Genomic DNA, 22,901 nt, shown 5'->3' on the forward strand with positions numbered 1-22,901 from the left:
TGGAAACGGTTAATGGTTTTATGCACAACTTGCATAGAAGCATTAACACTCATGTCATGTTACCAAATACATTTTATCTGTAGTTTAGTAGAGAATAAGGACTAGATACAGTGGTGCTTCTGGTTATGAACTTAATTCGTTCTGAAGGTCCGTTCTTAACCTGAAACAATTCTTAACCTGAGGTACCACTTTAGCTAATGGGCACTCCCACTGCCGCTACCAGCGCGCGATTTCTGTTCTCATCCTGGGGCAAAGTTCTTAACCTGAGGCACTACTTCCGGGTTAGCTGAGTCTGTAACCCAAAGTGTTTGTAATCCAAGGGTACCACTGTATTGGGAAAGATCTATTGTGAGAGCCACTGCATTTTACTCAAGGTAGTGTTTAGCTGCATCTGGAAGTTTGAATACCGGGGACTTGGAGTCTATTTAGATGTTTAGGAGAATTCAGGGCACATGATAAATTCCTTGATTAACATCAACATTTCAAAGTCACCCCAGCTATTGAAAGCTTATAGTAGGGATAAGGTTGCTTGCATTCTGTGGTGCTATACTCAAATGGATGACATTATCTGCAGCTCAGGTTATGTTTTCCTACTCAAAATCTGGGCTTCCTAAATCAAGGAAGAGCATCTCAAGCCTCCCTAATGGCAGCAGTTCTCTAAAATTGGCTGAGCACAGAAATACCTGACCTTCAGCCCTAAAGCACTATAGGCACAAAAAGGGTTTCCTCTTCCTGTTAGTTAGGCATGATATCCTCAATACTATCTCTTCTATTCCTATTCTTGTGCTGTGTGAATCACTGCTGCCTACACAGCTGCACAAAGAGGTGAAGGCGGACTGCTGCTTTGCCTAGAGTGCCAAGCAAAATTACATGCATACCCTTGTTTGAAAGGCTCTTTAAGTTTGAGGCTCTTTAAGAAGGTTCACCTCATTGGTTTGGAACGCAAGGCGGCATTAAATGAAAATTCATGTGGGAAGATTATTGATTAACAGGACACTAAAATCGGATTCTGTAAAGGAATGTCATAAATGGGGTTCTACTATTGTATAGAGTTTTTCTTCCTGCCGAGTGCTGTCATCTGTTGAAGCTGTGGAGAATACACTGATCAAAATTATGGACCTATAGTTTAAAGGAATAGGATGTTGGGGGGGAGTGACCAAAAACATTCATGGAGAGAAACGGGGGTCTTAGTTAATTCATTAGGTGAAAGGAAAGCTGTTTCATATGTGTGTTCCAAGTGGACAGAAGCGCTTGCACATTTAATCCTATCAGGTATTGCAAAACCTTTCTGCAATAACAACAGTGCTATGGTAACATGCCGAACGCTGTGGGGCTGGTTTCTATACTTGGCTAAGTTATACAGCAGAGAACTCATTTAACATCACTGATGCATTTTGGCGGAGCTCCCGAGTTGCTCGTGGCTGGAGAATTCTTCGAAATACCCACCCCCTCTTGTCTGTGGAACAAATAATTATGGTACAGGAGAGACACACATTAGCAAGTTGTAAGCAACTGAAGCTGTTTGGGAGTTTTCAGAGAGTTAATCTGTTTGGAGCTAGAGTCACAGCCGCGAGTACGTGCAGCTATATGCATGCCCTCCACTACTTGGAAATGTTTATTTGGCGCAAGGTGTCGTCCTTAATACATAAACATAATACACACGTTGATCATTTGGCTCTGCCTGCATTTCCACCCATATGCTGGAGTGCATCCTCTATCATTTAATACTGAGTAAGTGCCAGCCAACAAGGGGATCAGAAGTGCAGCTTGCTGAATGCAGACTGCAGCAGGTGCTTCAAGATTAACCTGCTTGCAAATGGAAGCTCCTATTAGATTAACTATTTCTGTGGCTTAATTAACATGCGACAATTATTTTCAGAAGCGGCACTTGGCAGTCCACTCAATACCACAGAAATACTTTTATGTTGCAAAAACCAAAGGACTGATCAAGCTGGCTGCACTGATAGCATTATATTGACATCATACTGAGCAACATCCGTATACTAAAGCAAGCATAGAGGGCCACTTCACTCTACCTCTCTAAACTGAGACAATGAAAATATGAAAGCTTGCTTGGGGACAAGCAAGTAATGTTTTGGGAAGGGGGCGAGTGACTACTTCGTAAGTCTGCATAGTTAATTTCAAACACTCAAAAATATGGTGTCATTAAAATTTTATAAAAGCCTGCTTCTGAGATACACGCTTCTGCAGTTGATTACTTAACGCACGGGGAATAACCAAAAAACAAACTCCAACTAAGTGGCAAGAAAAACACTCCAAAACTCCAATTTGGTTTTATGCTGCTGCAGGGCTGATTTTACTGCTGACTCATTGATTTTATTGTTGTTTACATTAATAGTTTTATTGTTTTAATTGTTTATACAATTAAATTTTATTGTATTGCTATGGTTGTTTCTAATGCAGTAGAATCGGCTTGAGGACTTGATGTAGGCGAAAGAGACAAGCAATAAACTTAAAATAAAGAAACAAATAAACTCAAATTAAGTATCAAAAACAACTTGCAAAGAGGCAGACATGGCATCACATCCAGCATTAAAATAGCAATTTAAAATACTAATACCAGTTCCATGATTTATCTGAAACAGTGTTATATTCAGATGGCACCACCCACGTCCCCTTAAAAGTAAAGGACCCCTGACAGTTAAGTCCAGTCACAGACAACTCTGGGGTTGCAGCACTCATCTCGCTTTACAGGCCAAGGGAGCCGGTGTTTGTTCGCAGACAGTTTTTCCGGGTCATGTGGTCAGCATGACTAAGCCGCTTCTAGTGCAACGGAACACCAAAACCAGAGCAGCACATGAAAACGCCGTTTATCTTCCTGCCGGAGTGGTACCTATTTATCTACTTGCACTTTTGGGTGTGCTTTCGAACCATACACACCATATCTTTCAAGCACATTCCACCCACAAAAAAAGAATTATGGGAACTGTAATTTGTTGTGTCCTGGGAATTGTAGATCTGTGAGGAGTAAAATACAGTTCCCAGTAGGAATATGCCGTCCAAAAGCAGAATTTATGCAGCTCAAACTTCAGGTGAGCAACACTTTTCTAGATGTGTAGAAACTGCTAAGGAAAGAATGATCCTTATATTGGGGATTTGAACTGAACCCAGTTTGTTGTAGATTCACTGGGTGAGCTTTGGTACATCACTTCCTCCTCCAAACATCCCAGGTTATCCACCCCCCCCCCAAGGTGAGGAGAAATTCTGGGACAAATTCCCAGAATGCCCCTGGAAAAAAATAATCATGGGCCACTTGGTGAAATAAAATGGTAGTTGTCATTGCAACTTTATGTAAGAGATGAAACTGGAATTTTCCTTTTTTTTCTTCTTCCCTCTATTTTTCTTTTTGTATCAAGCCCATTAAATTGTAAGCTTGTTTGTAGGTGCGAAGTTTTTTAAAGAAATTTTAAGCACTTTCTAAAGAATATTAAAGTAACTAAATTCACAAAGGCATAGGCAAAATAAACTTGCAGTTGTCTAAAATAATCCCACAGAGTAAAAGACGGCCATGTTCCTGTTATTCTCATCTCACCCGAAATGGAGTGTTTATGCGGCTTGTGAGGGTGTCCAGGATGTGCACATTCTCATGGCGGTGCAGCAAGATGAATCGGAGGAAGATCTGTAGTAAAGCTGGTTCTGAAACACTCCGCAAGAAGAGATCCAGGTAGGCAGTTGTAGTCATTACTTCTTCCACAGTCACCTGGAAATGAATACACAAATGATTACAGACCACATCAACTTTGCCGCTCTGATTATACAGTCTATGTGGCCTCCACAATGACCTTGCAATGGGATATATAATAAGCACAGTTTGTTTGTTTTCTGTGGGTCTAAGCCAGCACACATAAAAACAAACATCAGTGTGCTAGTTTGAGTATTTTGATTAGCTAATGATAGTGCAGGAGTTTCATTGCTATGCTGGGAAAGATGGATGCACACAACCGAACCATTCCACAGTTATTTGGAACATTCTCTTCCAGTACTTGAATTCCTCTTAAAGATGCTGTTTGCTAAACACCAAAAGGTCTGCTATTTGACATTCAGAGAAGGTGCTTGCAAGAGATGCAGGGTTTTATAAAAATCCTCCTGTTGTATTATATGTGCTCTCTACTTTTCCTGCCTCTAGCTTTGCCCATACTGAGTTATGAAGAAAAATCACACTTCTCCTATCAGTTGGAACAAATTATTGTGAACATGTTTTTTCCAGTTCAGTCAGTCACACAGCACACCTATTTCTTTTGTCTGCTACGGAAGTCAAGGAGCACAAGGTAGCCTACAAAAGCTCACTTGATGTTTGCAGCAAGCCCTCCCTCCATGGATTGCAACACAACATGTTGCCACCTGGTTGCTGCACTAAGAGACATCGGCAGATTTTGACATCTAGCTAGCTGAGGTTTATTTTAGACACCAATAGTGTCTGGTCCCAGAAGAAAAACAAAGTTGTTGTAAATACCACAAATAATGGAATTTATGTACTAGCTATACATTTTCAATTACACCTCAGCCTCTTGTGGTGAATGTTCCGGTTTCTACTTGTGAAACAAGTTACTTTGCTAATGCAGTCCCTAGAAGATCATTCGTCAGTAGGTGTCTGGTATTTTAGATCCAGCCTTTGTGTTGTGCACCAAAGCGTGCAAAGTCAGCATTTTCAAAAATAGTTACGTGCAAGTCAATAAGCTTAAAAGCACAGATACAAATACATACTGGTCTGCCTATATGAAAAGGAGCATTAACCATCTTTTGTTTAGTATTCTTCATTGGATAAATGAGGAGAGGTTTTTTTTTCTCCTTAAGAAAGAAACAGGTAAAGAAGACTCCAAGCTGTCATTTAAGAGCTAAGAGTTAAGTACTCCAGTGGATGGTTTTGCATAAAATGTGTGCGCTCTCTCTCTCTCTCTCTCTCTCTCTCTCTCTCTCTATATATGAGTCTTTTCATGCAACACATTAGCTGTTTTGTTAAGCAGTTTAAAGATTGTAATCAAAAACATACGTATTAACATCAAAGACCTCAACTAAAGAAAACATCTTGTTAACACCATGTATCCATTAATATTTACATACCAAATAGCATCTAGCAACTAACCTGTGGACTACATTTGCTTCAAAAGTTTGTGCTATTACTTCTGCAGCATATTTAGGAGTTCACAGTCATATGATTAACCACAAGCTACCACAGATGCAACATGAGCAGTTTTCATTATAGGTGCATTCCCCCCCCCCCTTATCGAAGTTTAAAACAGAAGCAAATAAAAGCACATCCAACCATAAAAAACCTGATCACTTCAGTCTTCCTCCGAGTTACATTCATCCTCTAGAGCCATTGTTATAGGTTTCTCAACTTAAGCAATTTCAGGGAGGAAAAGACAGAAAAAGACCATATAATGTATTCTGTACCCTGCATATACTAGATTGACAGTCCTCAGCAATACATTATTTATGAGAGAGGGATGTACACTCAGCACTCTCCAAATTGGCTTGAGGACCTGGTTCCTGAGCAAATAAGCTTACAGCCTAACCTTGATTCCAACAGCAGTGTATACACATTTTTAAAAGCAGGAATGAAGTGCTGAGCAGGCCTGGGCTTTGGTTGCTAGCAGTTTCCTATGAGGGGTGTGTGTGTGTGTCTTTCAGACCTTATTGAAATGCTCTCATATACACAACAGATGTTATTTCACTTAGCCAGGTGAGAGGGCAAGCAGGAGTTACAGAGGCCTCAGAGCATTTGTTGTTGTTCAGTCGTTCAGTCGTGTCCGACTCTTCGTGACCCCATGGACCAGAGCACGCCAGGCACGCCTATCCTTCACTGCCTCTCGCAGTTTGGCCAAACTCATGTTAGTAGCTTCGAGAACACTGTCCAACCATCTCATCCTCTGTCGCCCCCTTCTCCTTGTGCCCTCCATCTTTCCCAACATCAGGGTCTTTTCTTTTCAGAGCATTTACGGTAACTCTATAAACGCAACTTCAGGTGAGGTCCTGATAAGCCACAAATTCAACATGCTCTGTACTCAAAAGGTTTTCTATACTTTCTGTGCCTCTTTAGAAGCTGCCTCCAACATGAATAAGCAATAACAACAATATTCAAGATCCTTAAAAAAGGAAGAATATGAACAATAAAATCACCAGAACTTTGAAGAGGAGTGTATACTAAGATGCAACTTTTGTTAGAATAGAAGTCAACAGCTACAAGATGAGCAAGTCCCTATGTGGACATCTTTAAGCAGGAAACCTCTCAAGACCCTATGTGTACATAGAGAAGAACACACCACAGAAAACTTCTTAACCTGGTGCCTTTCAGAGATCTGCAATGCAACACTCATCAGCCTCAGGTAGCGTTGCCAATGGTCAGGTAACATGTAGTGCTAAACACCTGGAGGGTGCCAGGCTATGATGAAAAGGTAAGACATTCTGCAGGAGAAACTTTCTAACAATTTGGAGGAAGTTGTGTTGTATACATAAATGTTGTTTGTCTATAAACATTTTTAAAGTACAACTGTACTTTCCCCCCAGAACTTGCAACAGTGGCTATCTATCACAAAAACTTTTGAAATGGAAATGCTTGCACTGGGGAATTTCGGGGGGGGGGGGGGAGCCAAAAGCAATATTGAATGCAAACACAGGCCAGGCTCTTGTCACTACTGCTGACACAGCAAAGGACTAATAGAAAAGAACAATAGGAATAGCAGAAACAGAAAATGCTGCAGCAGCTTTCATGGGAGAGGAGGAAGATTTAGGAAATGGGCTGAATTCGCCCTGTTCCCAACACTTTTAAGACAGGGGGTGGCCAAAGTGTGGCACACAGTCAGCATGAGAAGGAAGGATTGTGACATGCCTGGACAGGACTGTGAAGGCTTGCACAAGATGCATAAATCTTAATTTTTGCAAGGTCAAGCTTATGAAACTACATTCATAAGGAAGATGGAGGAGGGGACAGTGGGTTTTTTTATTGTGAGAGATTAATGTTTTATTGACCTGTTTCATATTCTTCAGTCACTAAATGTCTGGGCAAAAATAAATGTTTTCAAATTCCTCCTGAAAGTTAGTAATGATGGAGACAAGGGTATTCCACAAACTACAGTCTGGGTCAATAGAATCCTTTACACATGTAGTAGGAGCTTTCTGCTCGCAGAACAGCGCCTTTGGATTCAACACATAGGCTACAACTGAAGTGCGCTAACTTTAATTTACAAGGTCCGTTCAATCATGGTTTACACCAGCTTCCACCAGTCTGGTACCCTCTAGGTTTTCTGGACTGCAATATTTATCATACCTGAATATTAGCTGTGCTGCATGTAGCTGATGAGAGCTATAGTTCAAAACATCTGGATAGCATGAGATGGTGAAGGCTTGTTTAGACATTCTGGATGAGGAGGGGCTTCCTGCTCTGCAGGGGACCATAATTATCCTGAAGGATCATGTGCACAGCCTCGGAATACTCTGGATCCAGCTTTGCTACTGAAGACTTAAGGTGATGACAGTATGTATACAAATGGTTTTCATTTGTCCCAACCATTCATGTATTTACAAACTACACTATGCCAGACACCTGAGGCAGTGTCCAAGCTTTAAAAGCTAATAAAAGTCACTATACGCTATGCGGCCAAGGCTGCAGCAAAACACTACCATTCCCATATAAAAACCTCAGCAGCAACAGAGCTTCTGCTCACTCACTGATAAAAATGGTTTTAAAAGCAAGGGAGTTTTTACTTGCTGGCAGAATGACATCAGGAATGTCCTTTGGGAGGATGTTTCATAGAGATGGTGCACTGTTGGGAAAAAGCACTGATACTTGCTCAAAACAGTTTTACATGAGTGGAGAACTGAAAACAGAGGAGACCTTTCCCCCTCTATTTGCAGTGGAAGGGAGGGACTTATGGGAGGATACATCCCCTAAGGTGTGCCAGCTCTCCCCTTACATGGAGACCTTGCCATGGTATTTTTTTAAATATATGGACTATCTTCCAGTCATAAAAAAGTTGCTTAGATAAAATGACATCTGCCTTGAAATAGAAATGGCTTTAGCCAAGGGAATATCTTGCTATGTAGCTACAAAGATGTAGTAGCCCTAGAAAAGGCATCATATATGTGCTGTATTAGTACAGTGATACCTCAGGTTAAGTACTTAATTTGTTCTGGAGGTCCGTTCTTAACCTGAAACTGTTCTTAACCTGAAGCACCACTTTAGCTAATGGGGCCTCCCACTGCCGCTGCGCCGCCAGAGCACAATTTCTGTTCTTATCCTGAAGCAAAGTTCTTAACCTGAAGCATTATTTCTGGGTTAGCGGAGTTTGTAACCTGAAGCGTATGTAACCCGAGGGACCACTTGTACAACTGGAAGCTGCCTGCTTTCAGACTGTTCATTGCAGTACTTTCTGCTTAGCAAAGCTCTCTGGTAAAGCTGACAGAAAGTTCCAAGTTCAATCTCTGGTATATCTAGTTAAGAGGGGACAGCTAGCAGGTGATAAGAAAGATGTCTGCCTGAGACCCCAGAGAGGAACCATCCATCAGACTGGATAATACTGAGCTAGATTGTCAGGGAACTGTCCCCGGCTCAGCGCAGGGTGGTGGAAGGGATCTCAGGATGCTACAGAGAGCCCCGGCCCCACCTGACCAGCAGCACCTCCTCTTCCAGCGGAGGAAGGAGCAATGTCTTCAGCGGGAAGGGCAGGCTGTCTCAGGGTTTGAGAGCAGAGGCTCTGGGGATGTTGGAGAGACCATGCACTCCCCTCGCTCAGCGGGCGAGGAGGAAGACACACCATTTCTGGTGCCCCAAGTGCACAGAGGGGTGAAACGCAAGGAGAGCAGGCGGAGATTTAGGATACCAAAACTCTTATGTTGGGGTCGCAGCCGGAAGGGGCCACTCCCGGATTCTGCGAGTGACTGATACAGACATGAACTTTTAGCTCTGCACTGTAAATAGCATGCACAATAAACCTCTTAAAAGACGGTTTGAAGTCTTGCCTGGTTACTCACGAGCAACCACTCCACGGACCTTACATAGATGAATAAATATTCCAGTATAGACAGCATACTAGGTTCCACCTTTTCCTCCATAGTCTGTGTGGGCATGCTGAGATGAAGAGAGCACGGAAGCAGAAGTTGATGGTCCAGATCTGTTCACACACCATAGCTCTAGTAGGAGTTCACACTTCAAAAGTCACTTAACACATGCAAGTTCCAAAAGAAAATCAAAGTTTGTCCTATCTGCCAGCCCTCTGGTTTCCAGCTGCTGTTGCTGAATGCCAAGCTGACTCTTAAGTAAGTCCACTCTCAGCCCTGATCTGATTATGGATGAGGAGGCTGATCTGGTCTGTATCACTGAGACCTGGGTGGGTGAGCAGGGTGGAGTAACTATAAAGTAATTACAATAAACAAGACTGCAAGTGTATTTTGTAGACTGAATTTCAGGAGAATGGAGACTCCATATTTCTCCACCAGCAAAATGAGTACCAGAGAAAAATGGGACAACCTGTGGCCTAACAGTTATACAGCAGCCTCTGCCATTCAAAATTCAGTATTCTGAAAATCAGTGCATCCTCACCAGATTAGAATACTATTATAACGTGCTTCCATTTAATTTAATAAGTTGAGGTAAGGGGCGCTAGAGATAGAAATTGGGTGAGATCTGGAATGTCCTTTTTCTAATTTATCCATTCTATATATAAAAAAAATCAGGTGGGTGAGAGAGATATCTAGAAAACACCATCAAGTCAGTACAAATTACTTGGTGATTACAAATCGTTTGGTATAACATAAAAAAGAGTTGTCCCAGAATAGTGAAAAAGTGTTCCTTATCTGTGTCAGCCAGAGGATGTGTCCTGAATGCAAAGGTCTTTATTGTGTAAGTGTCACTGTTTAGTATTTAAATAAGTTTATGAAAAAAGCAAACAAAGTGAAGAATCCATATACATGTTTAGTTAACTCATTTATATCTGACTGAGCATTTTGGTTTCAGCCACCTCTTTTAGTTTCCCTTCAGATCCACTAGATGGCACACTCCAACCTTCTCTGTCCAAGATGTTAAAAAAGATACAGCAAATGACATTGCTAAAAATTAACATGTGATCAGCATACATTGGGGTAACAAGGGCAAAAAATGATCTAAGAATACCACCACTTTTAATTAAATCCAGTAATGGATAAGAGTTATCAGCTGTTTGATGTCACCTGTCTCTTTATGATAACAGCTACAATTTTGGCTGGGGGGGGGGGGTAGGAGGGGACCCCAAACATTCTTTTTTATTATAACATTTCTTATTGGGAGGTTATTGGGAGGTTCTAATAACTTACCACTGAAGAGGTTACATAATCATCTCAGCAGGTTTTACACCAATCCCTCTATTATTTCCCCCCTAACTCAGGAGGTCCATTCCACACAATATAAGAATTTGGCCTTTAGTGTTGCGACACCAATGCTTTGAAATAGCCTCCCATGGAATAAGAAGAAGAAGAAGAGTTTGGATTTGATACCCCGCTTTATCACTACCCGAAGGAGTCTCAAAGCGGCTAACATTCTCCTTTCCCTTCCTCCCCCACAACAAACACTCTGTGAGGTGAGTGGGGCTGAGAGACTTCAAAGAAGTGTGACTAGCCCATGGTCACCCAGCAGCTGCATGTGGAGGAGCGGAGACGCGAACCCGGTTCCCCAGATTACGAGTCTACCACTCTTAACCACTACACCACACTGGCTCTTAGATGGGCACCATCTCTGTTGTCTTTACAGTGCCTTCCTCTTTCAAAAAACCTTTTTTTAAGTTGAGATCCTTCCCAGTCTTCAATGGAACTGTTTATAAGATGATTTTGTTGTTGTTTTATAAATTATTGCTTGCTTCCCTGCGCTCCTCTGAGAAGCAGCGTGGGATATAAATTTGATAAATAAATGTTGTATAATTCTAGTGCTAGATTAGACAATAAGCTATTCACAGTGCAGTCTCGCTAATGTCTACACAGAAATAACCTCAATTCAATAGGACTTACGCCCACGTAAGTAATGATTACAGCTGCAAAAGTAGATTTAAAAAACAAAACAAAACACCATGCTGAAGTGAAAAAGAACCGCTGAGGTTGGTGGTAGCTATCTCTGGAAGTGGCAGAAGTTCTAACTGAAGACATTCTGCAGATGTTAATATAGTTAATGCAATGAAACAGAAGGCACTTTTAAAATTCTAAATTAATTACTAGATAGCAAATTTTATTTGCAGGGGACACTGTACCCTTTGGATGAAGGTGCCAAAGTAATGAAATGATCACAAGTTTCATTACAAACTGGCCTTTTGGACTTTTGGTGTTTATTTTTCCTCCTTTCTTCATTTACCAAAGCTTCAGTTAGAAGAAGCATTGGTATTTGTACCATCTGGCCATATAAAATAAAAAAGTGCTCAAACATACTTCCCAGAAGTACTGCTCAAACGTTTCTTTTTTTCTTTTTAGTAGAACTTAACCACTTAAACAGGTAGTTCTGGTGTTCAAATCACACAGAATCATAGAACTGTAGAGTTGTGAGGGATCACAAAGATCATCTATTTCAACTCCCTGCATTTCTGATCCAGATGCAGGGAAGTCCTTTGAATGTGCCTTGGATCACATTCATCCTAGGATTTATTTCTTTTTCCTCATACCCAGAAGGAAAGTTTTGTTTCTCTGCAAGTACATAAACCATTTAAAAACACATACATGGACATTTAATTATATTTGTACTTGTTTTGTGCCAACATGGTGATGAGACAAGGAAAAAAAAGAGCTCAAAAGTCTTGACAGGTAAAGATGACAGGACACACTGACAAATCCAAAGGAAATAAGGACACTTTTTCGGCAATATTAATAATTCTATTAATTATCTACATGGCAAGCTGAACTGAGAGCCTTTCAAATGCTAATGAGACTGTCACAGCAATCTCTCCTTTAAACAGCTGAAGTGCTCATGCTGCAGCAATGCGACAATGCGCTGCCGAAATACCAGTCCATGCTTCAGGTGTGCTGCCAGGCCCCAGGTTAAGTTCTCCCCCTTTAATTTGCCAAAACATAACCTGATAAGATTGATGGATTGCAGTTGGAATGTATCACATTCATCTAGGCAACACATCCAAAGCATGTTGAAAATGGGAGGGCGTCATGGATCGAGGCTGTGGAGAAAGAAGCTGTGAAGATATAGGGCAGATTCCTGTCCCTGAACTAAATTCCACAGGAAGGGGATCTGAGGATCTGAGGCAAATAGTCACAACAAGAACCTTCCTCACAAAATAAAAACGAGCAAAGCAAATACTGAAAGAGTTCTTAATGAATTCAAATATGAAACTGAGTGAGCAATGCACACAAGTGTAAAGTGATACCTGCGAGGGAGATCTTAATTTCATGGATACTCTCATGGGGTCTCAACTGGCCATGACTGTCAAGGAACGAGACCTTGGGGTCATAATACATAGTTTGATAAAGACATTGAGCCAGTGTGAGGCAGCTGTGGAAAAGGTGGATGCCATGCTAGGGATCATTAAAACGGGAAAGAAACTAAAACTGTCAATGCCATAGTGCTGTTATACAAATCTATGGTGTGACCACGATTGGAATACTTAGTGTACAGCTCTGGTAGCCTGACTTCAAAAAAGATACTGTAGAACTGGAGAAGTTTCCCAAAAAGGCAACCAAAATGACCAAAGGGATGGAGCAACTCCTCTATGATGAAAGGTTACAATTACGCCTGGGCGATATCAATATATCGTCCTGGACCAGTATGTGGGGGCAGACTGTGATGACGGCTTCACTCAGCTGTATATCGCTGATGAAACTGTCACCAATCTTGAATCCCTCTGCCTCCAGCACCCTGAGGGAGAAAAGAACTAGCTGACAGCCAGAGGCACTCAAGTGGCGGCAGTTTCACCAGCAATATACTGCTGGCGAAACCGCTATCACACTCTGCCCAGGCAGAGGGAGAATCAAGCTGAATCAGCGAGGTGCCGATCCAGCTTGTTCCTTCCTCTGCTTCTTTAAACTGCTGCCCTCGCCTCAGCCAAGCAGTTTTACAGAGCTGCAGACCCGCCATCAGCTCGCAGCGGCAGGATGGGGGTTCCGTAAAAGTGCTCCCCCTCCCCAGCTGGGAGAGCCCTGCCCCCGCTTGCCTGCGAGTAGGAGAGGGATCGGGGCTGCTCAGCTGGGGAGTACAAAGCCTCCACTTCCCAAGCTGAGAGATCCCCACCCCTGCTTGTACGAGAGTAGGAGCGGGATTGAGGCTGCTCAGCTGGGGAGCACTAAGCCTCCAGCAGGATAGGGTGCCTTTGTATACCTGCCACACCTTGCAGACCACTCCCAGGAGGGTGGGCTGTGTCATTCCTCCTGGGGTGAATGACCCCTCACTGGAAAAAAAGAGACTGCGCACCCACACAGGCAAAGGCAGTCAAATGCACGGAGCCTGACAGGTTCCATGCGCTTGGCTACTGCTGCTTGGTCCATCTTTGGAGAGTGGGTGGCAAATGGGCAAGGTAGCTCGCCCATCCCCCATGCCAGCGAAGGCAGGGGGAGCTTGGCAAGGAGCCCCAAGGTCCTTGCTGCTCCAACGCGAGCTGCAGGGGACTCGGGGCTGGCTCCGCTGGGGGCAGGAGCCTGTTTGCCTCCCCCGGCTGAGCAGCAGGCTGAGACCAGCTGTACTGGCCACAGCCCATGAGGCGCTGGGGTGAAAGCACCTCAGCTCCCACGATGAGAGCTGCAGCAGTTTCACCCGGCATCAATGGAGCTTTTTTCAAACTGCGATGTTTGATTGGTAATACACTATGATGTTGAAAGCCCAACATCGCCCGGCCCTAGTTACAACTTGGGGTGCTTTTTAGTTTAGAGGAAAGGCAAGTAAAAGGAGAGATAACAGAAGTGTAAAAAAAAAATGTGCATAGTGTAGAAGAATTGGATTCTAGAACTCTGGGATTTAAAGGTAAAGGTAAAGGGGCCCCTGACCATTAGGTCCAGTCGTGTCCAACTCTGGGGTTGCGGCGCTCATCTCGCTCTATAGGCCAAGGGAGCCAGCGTTTGTCCACAGACAGCTTCCGGGTCATGTGGCCAGCATGACAAAGCCGCTTCTGGTGAACCAGAGCAGCACACGGAAATGCCGTTTACCTTCCCGCCAGAGCGGTCCCTATTCATCTACTTGCACTTTGATGTGCTTTCGAACTGCTAGGTGGGCAGCAGCTGGGACCGAGCAACGGGAGCTCACCCCGTCACAGGGATTCGAACCGCCGACCTTCTGATCAGCAAGCCCTAGACTCTGTGGTTTAACCCACAGCGCCACCTGGGTCTGCAGGGACTATGTTCTACCTCAACTGTCAGAAGCAGAGTAGGGAGAGTGCTGTTGTGTTCAGGTCCTGCTTACTGGTTTCCCATAGGAATCTGGTTGGCCACTGTGAACAACCATTTGACCTCTTAAGAATTTTATCAGCAAATCAATTTAAAGTCAACTATTCAAATATACTCACTTCACTAGCAGAACAACCTGCCATGTTTCTCTGAATTACTATGATTTCAGCCAGGCAAGCATTTTGTATTTGATTATAGATCAAATAGGAACTCAAGGGATGTGACCTTCTACATCAGCAGATGTCTAATGAGTAGTTCAAGTAAAGAAACTAAGCTAAGGTAGTTATGCTTAGATTGGTCCATCTTCATCACACACGTGATATTCTTAAGACACTGAAAATGGCTGCTGATTTATTTATTTTTTAAAAAACAAGAACATATGAAAAACACTGACCTTATGCAATGCTGGGGCCATAACTGGTACCAGAAACCCATTATAAATGTAATTCACAAGCTGCATCCGAATCAAAGGATGTGCCACCTAAAGAAGTGAAGGGGAGAGTGATCATGGGATTTCAATCAAAAAGGCATCTAGAGTATCAAACTTAAGTTATGATTTAACATATTTTTCTGAAGTTCACAGAAAAATTAAATAGTAATAATAATTAACCCCTGATAAAAGTCCTCCAATCATCTTTACACAAATGAAGAGATAAACCATAGCTTATATCTTATGCACAGAATCCTATTAAATTCAAGATATGCTTACTTGTGTATATAAGCATATGTAGAACTGGGCGGTATATTTAAGGGAAATTAATTCATATGTAAGCAAAGATCAAAAAGCTCATATCCCTATGTCATACAATTTAATGGTGCAAGATGATAGATTAATAGCCACCCAAGTGTACATTACAGCCTACTGAGGTCATTTTAGAATGGCCAAGCTACTATTAAATTTATCAAATTATAGTGAAGCAACAGAAAGACCATTAATTATGTTTCAGCTTTTCAATACAGAGCAACATTATTTCAATAATTCAAACAAGCCAGTTTTCCCACAACTACCATTCTGTAGTGAGAGAAACACAGAAACAGACCGTGTGAGGCACCTGGTGACTTCTCTGGCAAATACACTTTTTCAAAGGCCTTTTTATAATACAATACATTTGGTCAACTTCATAACAAATGTTTGCTATAGAACAGACAGCTTTCTGAATTTGGAAGTCAAAAAGAAATAAAGACAAATACATTAAGACAAAATGAGGACCCTTTCTCCCTACATGCATCACTTTTGTAAAGAGAATAAAAACAGAATTTTTTCTACATTGCATATACAAACACTTCCATCCTGTATTTTCACTAATGAAACTGAGCAAAGTTGCATAAATCAGATAAAGCTATAGATACTGAACAGCCTTGCTGCAATAAGAATCCTAAGCACAGCATCAAAGAGATATAAAATGTGATTTTATCATTAGACTGGAGAACAAAGACTCAAAAGAGCGAAAATCTAATTAAGAAATAATCAAGAACAAAGAACATGAGAACACCAAACAGAATTTAATTTAGATTCGTGAAACATACTTAACCTCATGGATCAGCTCAACCACAATGAAAATGGTTCACAGCTATTGGGGTGCATTTGTGTGCAATGCATCTTACTGTTATGAGAACCTGATCATAAACTAGCATAATTAGCCCAGACAACCACAATGTTCTGTCTGAGAAATAAATCTTTGATTTTAGAATCAATAAAGGGTGTTCAGTCAACCATCTTTAGGAAGAGGGCAATGTTAATAAAGAGAAATATGTATCTGATTTATAAGGAATATTTGTTATGTAAATCACAATTATTAATACTTGCCTATACTCGCAAGAAACTTGCTCTCTCTTGAAATCAAGACCGAATAATTAATTATATTAACTGTAATTATTCACAGCATAGGGTTTGATTCAACTGTGCCCTTAATGTGGACAGAACGCCTTCTGTTCATCAAAAAGCATTTGATCTCATTAAGACCTCTGGTAACAGAAAGGAGTGAAAACTATTTGCATCCATTTCTCCTTCCCCCTCCCATGCTACCTTCCCCACTGTCCCCTATCTCTCGGGAGATTTTGAAAGGAAGGAGAGTGGTGCAGGGCAGAAAAGGAAAGCTCGCCTTTTGTTAGCAGAGGACATGGGATTAAAAATCCTCCAACAAATGGAAGAGCACAACTGGACATTATCCACATACTTTAAAAGGCTGATTTCATAAGCAGGCTCTTTCCTAAGTCCAGTACCTGTATTACAGCATTGCAGAACTCAAGGGAGTTCATGAATTGGACAAGAGCTGGAGAAAGAAGCCAGTCATCTTTCAGCAGACAGTGCCATTCTTCTCCTTTGTCTTCCAACTTTGTAGGCAAAGATGAGTATAGGCCACTTAAGCCTGTGGCTAGCACCTGAATTGAAGAATATAAAGGGAAGGGGCGAGAAAGCAAGTATTTAAACATAGTGTTTGCATCACTGATAAGCTTTTCATTAAGACAGAACCGAGATTTCTTGGAATATAAAAAACAAGTTAAGTAAACAAACAAACAGAACTAGTTGTTAAGAGCACTAAACATTGAAAGGTAGACATGTATGTAAACTATCAACGACATGTGGGCAACACACAGTAGACACAGGACACTGAAATAAAAAAAGTGGCTCTCTTCTTTGCATCTGCTGCAAGCTTGAATGTTTGAAAAGTGCAAGATTCACACTTCCAGTGTAAATACCTGTGTAGATGCAGGAAACACATTTGATGAGTATGATGTAGGTTAGCCAATAGATCAGATATGGGCAACCTTTGACCGTCTGGATGCTGCTGAATCACAATTCCCATCAGACCCAGAAAGCAAGGCCAATAGTAACAAGCATTGTAGTTCAACAACATCTGGAGGGCCAAAGGTTCCCCACACCTGCCTTTGTGTTTATATAGCAGAATTTGTTGCTCTAGATTTTTGTAACAGCTCAGCTTGTGGGATATATGGTTGCTTTAATGCAAAAACAGAAGGTGCGCTTGCTTCATTTGTCAAAACAAAACTGTGTATCTGAAGAAGTGTGCATGCACACGAAAGCTCATACCAGGAACAAACTCAGTTGGTCTCTAAGGTGCTACTAGAAAGAATTTTCGATTTTGTTTTGACTATGGCAGACCAACACGGCTACCCACCTGTAATTGCTTCATTTGTATTTTTCATCTGTTTCTAAAATATAAACTGTAGGTGTCAATGAAAACAACATACTCACAGAAGAGTTGGTGTGATTTGTTCTCACAGCCTTACCACCACCTTCTGCCTAGAGAACAGTGCTACTTCTGGAATGGACATACAAAATCCATGCTCAATACACTAACCATTACTGTATGTTTATAGATGTCAATCTACACTTGTATACTGCTATGAATGCAACTGACCCTTGGACCAACACAAGCAAGACTTACTAAAAGAATACTAGGTGGAACATTATAGGTTTTTCTCTGAATGTAAATACCCAGTCTAGGCAGAAGCCATAAAAGGAATTATGTGTGTGGTTTTTTTAACATTATAGTTATTGACGGGAAGTGGTGGAGCTAAGTTCTTAGCCTTATTCCAACAATCAATGCAGAGACATGGGAAGAATAAATATTACCAGTCATGCAACTTTAGTTTTACAAGAGCCAATTAAAGCTATTCTACTTGTAAATCATTTTGAGTACTGGGATGATAAGCCTGATTTTCTAGAGGCACCAAGTTGAAAAAAATTTTTTTTTAATTGACAGGCATAAAAAGACTGCCAATGTGTATTTCTCTGCATCTATTATGTTCTTTACTCACTACTTATTCCATCACCCAAGCAACAATTAATAAAACTGTGGGGTGAAAAGAAGCTATAATCTTTTAGAAAAACTATAGCAACATTCCTGCATGGTTGGGTTGCATGTTAGTCATGTAGACAATCCAATAAATACACAATTTTATTCTCCAATGTAGCTAGTGCAGACAGCTACCGTTTGTCAGTAGTGGTATTACTGACAGTTGTCAACTTTCTTCCTCTCCTACCCCAAATAACCTTTAAGTTATTTCAAAAGGAACAAGAAAAAGTAGAATAAACAAAGAATTCTTCCCCAAGTATGATACATTGCGTTTCTCTTCCTTACTCATGCAGTTACCAGTTAGGAAAATGCTTCAAAAGATAAGGTAACCCCCAGCTTGCCCATGCAGCAATTTTGACCTTCCACTCTGCTTATTGTCTGTTTCTTGCATGATGTCAGCTGTACACAGCTCATCTATCAGATATTTAATATAGTGTTGCAGGATGGCTGCAATCCACAGTACTCTAGACCTAGTCAAGGGTATCCCTGCACACAGGGGTTGCTAAGAAGTCCATAGCATTAGAAGGGCAGACCTGCTTTTTCAACTGGTTGAAGTTTGCATAAGAGCACACATTCTGGAATGGTCTACGGTTAAATGCTTGCTTCTGCACTCTAGCTATCATTATTATTTTAATTACAGGGGAGGGATTTTGACATTCAGTACAATATCACGCCTAGCTTTCTTTTAATTGACTCAGAATTTAGATTATTTTATTACATTCACAGGCAAATAACAGTGAAAGAAATCCTTTAATCATTCTGTATTTTTTTTTTTTGCCTGAGTGAACGATGGATGCTAACCAGATCCCTGCGGCATCATTCTGATTTTTCGCGAAGGCAGTATAGAACTCCCCAAACTGCAAAGATCAAACTCACAAGACCAACACATTATGGGTCTTTAAAAAATGAGCAGCCCTCAGGAGCGGACTCTGATATTTTATTATAGACTTGGGCTAGCTACCTTTTACACACTAAGACAATCATTCTAATTAGGAATGTGTTTTGTCACTCAAGGCCCCCAACTGTTTGAAGGTTAATACAGCTTGCTTTAATCTTCAGAGTAAAAAGTCATTCTAAAAATTAATTGGCAAATGTAATTATGGAAGTTACAGCATGGATCTAATAAGGGTATCTACCTTGGGGACAATTTAAAAAAAATAGTAATCTTTAGATGTATAAATTTAAATGAAGTCAACAAGAAAATGTCTATGCTAGAGACTTTTTACTCAGTGCTTGCAAGTACAACTGTAATCTTGATAAGACATTTAAAGAAATTCATTAGAAACAGGGTAGAAAGTTGTTTCATAATGTGTCATTCAATTGTTTACATGCTGTGACCCATGTTGTAACTCTCGACACATTCTTCCAGAAGGATCTTTAAAATGATGCCAAAAAGGGCTGAGGCTACGACTGTGTTAATTTTTAGACTAAAAGTTTCCTTAGCTATGCAACTTATTTTGAGCCTATCCAATTTCATTTCTTTGTATACCAGGGCAGTGGGGGAGAAAGAAAAGCATTCTCAGATATTTGGACCTACGTGCCCGTTGATGTGAAATGAGAAGTGCCACCTTACCTTCATCCTGCCACCTCCTACCTGCTCTGCCAGTGCCACATGCCCTGCTGCATTCGCCAATGACAGAGAAGTGCCGCTGTCACTGGCACTGGTTTTTGGAAAAATCAGGCTGATTTTGACGAGATCTTGCCCAAAATCACTTAAGATATTGTATTCTCCGCAAGATTGGCACCAATAGTAGCAGTGTTTCCCTGCTGCTTGTGGAGGCAGTGGGGCTTCTGCCACCTGTGGCAATGGCCTCACCCTGCCTTATGGCTGGGCTGGTACAAAAAGTACGAGGGAAGGTTTGGATCCAGACATAGTTAGTTGAAACGGAAAGCAAATCAAGTCATTACCAATTTCCCCCATTGATTGCAGCGCAGCATAGGAGCCAACAACTAGGGGACAAGGTCCCTTTGCCCCGCCCCTGTAAAATATTTGAAGGGGCCGGGACCCCCCAAAGTTGATGGGCATTGCCATTCAGACAGTGTGCATGCGCCGCATCTTGTGATTGATTACGCGGGGTGGGACCTACCTGGGGCCCCCCAATATTTCATTCAAGTTGGTACCCCTGGATTGCAGTAGGAACTAATTTCAACAAACTTAGCCCAACCTAATGACACTCGGGAACAAGCTGCATCAGGCAGTCACACCAACTGTTACCATAGCAAGATCAGCTGCAAAGGAGGATTGGTCCGGTCATCACTGGATCATCTTCAGTTCAACACTTTGTTCAGAGTTATCAGTCTAATCTGGCCACCATTAGAAACACGGATACACAATTCATCACTTCATTCCAGCGTTATCAATGTGCTCTCCCTTCTCTAGCTCCTTTCCCTGCCTAATTTTTTTTGACTGATATGAACCACTTTCAAAGTATTTGTCTGAAAAAGCCAGATACGCATATAATAAATAAATGATGAGACAGCAGGTCAAAGGATAGCAGGAACTGAATGGAGGCAGGGAGTAGAAGCAGTAAGTGCGAAGTTAGCTTGGTTTGAACACTGTTCGTTTCTGACTTGAAAGAATAAAAAGGAAGCAGGCTGCTTCCCTTTGGGAATCACCTTCCACGAACTCATAGGAACTTATGCAAGTTGGCATGTGTGTCGTTGTGATGGGTAGGTGGTGGAGCAGAAGGAAAACAACTAATTCTTGGCTACTGTGAGTTCAGTAAGATTAAGTTGGAGGGAAATAGTTTGATTTGTTTAAAAACAAAATGTAACTAGCGTAACTGAAGCATAACTGGAGAGATTTTTGAAAATTTCAACACTTTACAGTTTTAATACCTAATGCAAATGTTTTATTCAAAAAACTGTCTGATCTTCAAATGGCACATTATAATACCATGTTAACGTTGGTATACTAATACCAACGTTAATTAGACCCAAATGGCCACCTAAATATCATACTTTGATATTATCCCCACTAAATGGCATGTATTTAGTCCCTAATTTGTTCATTTTGCTCTCCTGATAGGTTTTCTGTTGAGGAGCAAATTATAGTATAAAAAATGACCACAATTAAATACAGACTGGTTCAGAAATTTTTATCTCCCCTTGATGCCACCACTTCTGCAAAACCGTAACAAAATGTACCAAATAAATTCAGTTCTGTTTTGTTGGTGGGGAAAATATCGAGTTGAGAGGGGGGTTTCTTTAGAGGGTAGGGTCAGAAGAAGCAACTTACCGGACAGAAGTAAGTGTTTTCTACTATATGGTTAGCAACAACATTGTTTTCTGCAGAAAGTGACATTATAAAAAGCAGTGCATCACGAGCCTGTTGGCCCACAGTCCCTTCTCGATGGATGAAAGGAATCAAGAGAGAGAAAATTAGGAAGTTTGCAGCTCCTTGGTCCTCACTGGTATGGAAAAAAAGTTCTAAAATAGATGGATCTTTGGCTAGGATTGAGCACAGCTGGTTGAGAAGAACCACCAGCTCAGCTTCCACGGCTGGTGTAGTAGTCCCTGAGCAAGAACTCAGCAACATCATCAAAGGTTTCAAGATGGGCTTGTGATGCAACAAGGGCTGGTGGGACTGAGTGACAAGCATTTCATACATCTTCAACTGTTCGATTTTCATCTCATCAGTGAACTCCCGTCTGAGACTCCAAAGGAAGAGTTTCTCCATGATATTCTCGGTAACAACAAACTCCAGGATAGGTCCCATGGCAGCATCTTTTGCTTGTTCTTCGATTAACAGGAAAAGCATGTGTTCTACGTAATTCTGCACAGTGCTGGCCTCATCAGGAGGAATTGCCCCATATTTTGCCTGAATATTTTTCAAAGGGTCATGCTTCTCTAATATTTTCACCACCTAGAGAAATGAGAAACACATTCTCATTATCAGAGTCAAGAGGTCCTTAACTAACTTTTTAACTCAGTCCTATTTTTCACTAAACTCAGTCTTCAAAGTTGCTAGACTGAATCAGTGCTTTAAGCTCCCAATGTAAAAACATCTACTGAGCAAAAAATCTATTGAACAAATGCAGCGAAGTGCCTCTCAAAATGGACCTCAGAATGGATTGCAGAGATTAATAATTTAATCAAGTAACAAACAACTTATAAATTAGCAATAGGAATTAATTTATGAAAGCACATTTAAACAGCTCATACACTACTGTATCTAATGGGTTTGTTAAAAAATTATTTATTTAACGTATTTATATTCTGGTCTTCAACCCCAATGGTTCTTTAATTGCCTCATAACATTACACAGCGTGCTGCCACTGGTCACAATCCTTGTAAGTAAAAACATTAAAATTGGGAGTGCTGGCCAACCAAATCGCAAATACCAAATTCAGTACTGACAATGTCTTTTGCTAATTCAACTTCTGGGAGAGCTGGGTAGCTGAAGCCATGATTAAGTGGCATCATTTGCTTGTATAAACGCTAAGAGGGTGTGTTAGGTCAATCCCCAACATTACAATGGAAGGATCTCAGGTGACAAAAACAGAGGAAGGCAACTTCTGTAGACATGTGTCTGTCAATGTGAACAATACTGGATTAAAAGAGATCATTGCCTGGTGCTATAAAATGCACCTCCTTAGTCTGAACACCTGCACAAAGCCTGCTTCAATAGGATTTGAGCAGCCTAACCATGTGCAGGTTTGCATCCAATACTAATATATAATTGAGCCTTATCTTTAAAATCCACTGGACCGTCAAAGCACGAGAATTCAA

General features: G+C 41.3%; 1 protein-coding gene across 2 annotated transcripts in view; it reads right to left on the reverse strand.

Moving 5' to 3' along the window:
* Positions 1-22,901, reverse strand: part of FAM160A1 (family with sequence similarity 160 member A1) — a 75,275-nt gene that overhangs the window by 16,357 nt on the left and 36,017 nt on the right. For both annotated transcript variants that reach the window (XM_033161128.1, XM_033161130.1), the window contains exons 3-6: positions 21,409-22,035; positions 16,576-16,734; positions 14,747-14,833; positions 3,554-3,721 (exon numbers count right to left, since the gene is read on the reverse strand). In XM_033161128.1, the coding sequence (XP_033017019.1) occupies positions 3,554-3,721; positions 14,747-14,833; positions 16,576-16,734; positions 21,409-22,035 (1,041 nt within the window). The remainder of the gene's footprint in view (positions 1-3,553; positions 3,722-14,746; positions 14,834-16,575; positions 16,735-21,408; positions 22,036-22,901) is intronic.

This window comes from Lacerta agilis, chromosome 9, assembly GCF_009819535.1.
Source record: "Lacerta agilis isolate rLacAgi1 chromosome 9, rLacAgi1.pri, whole genome shotgun sequence".
Taxonomy (NCBI): domain Eukaryota; kingdom Metazoa; phylum Chordata; class Lepidosauria; order Squamata; family Lacertidae; genus Lacerta; species Lacerta agilis.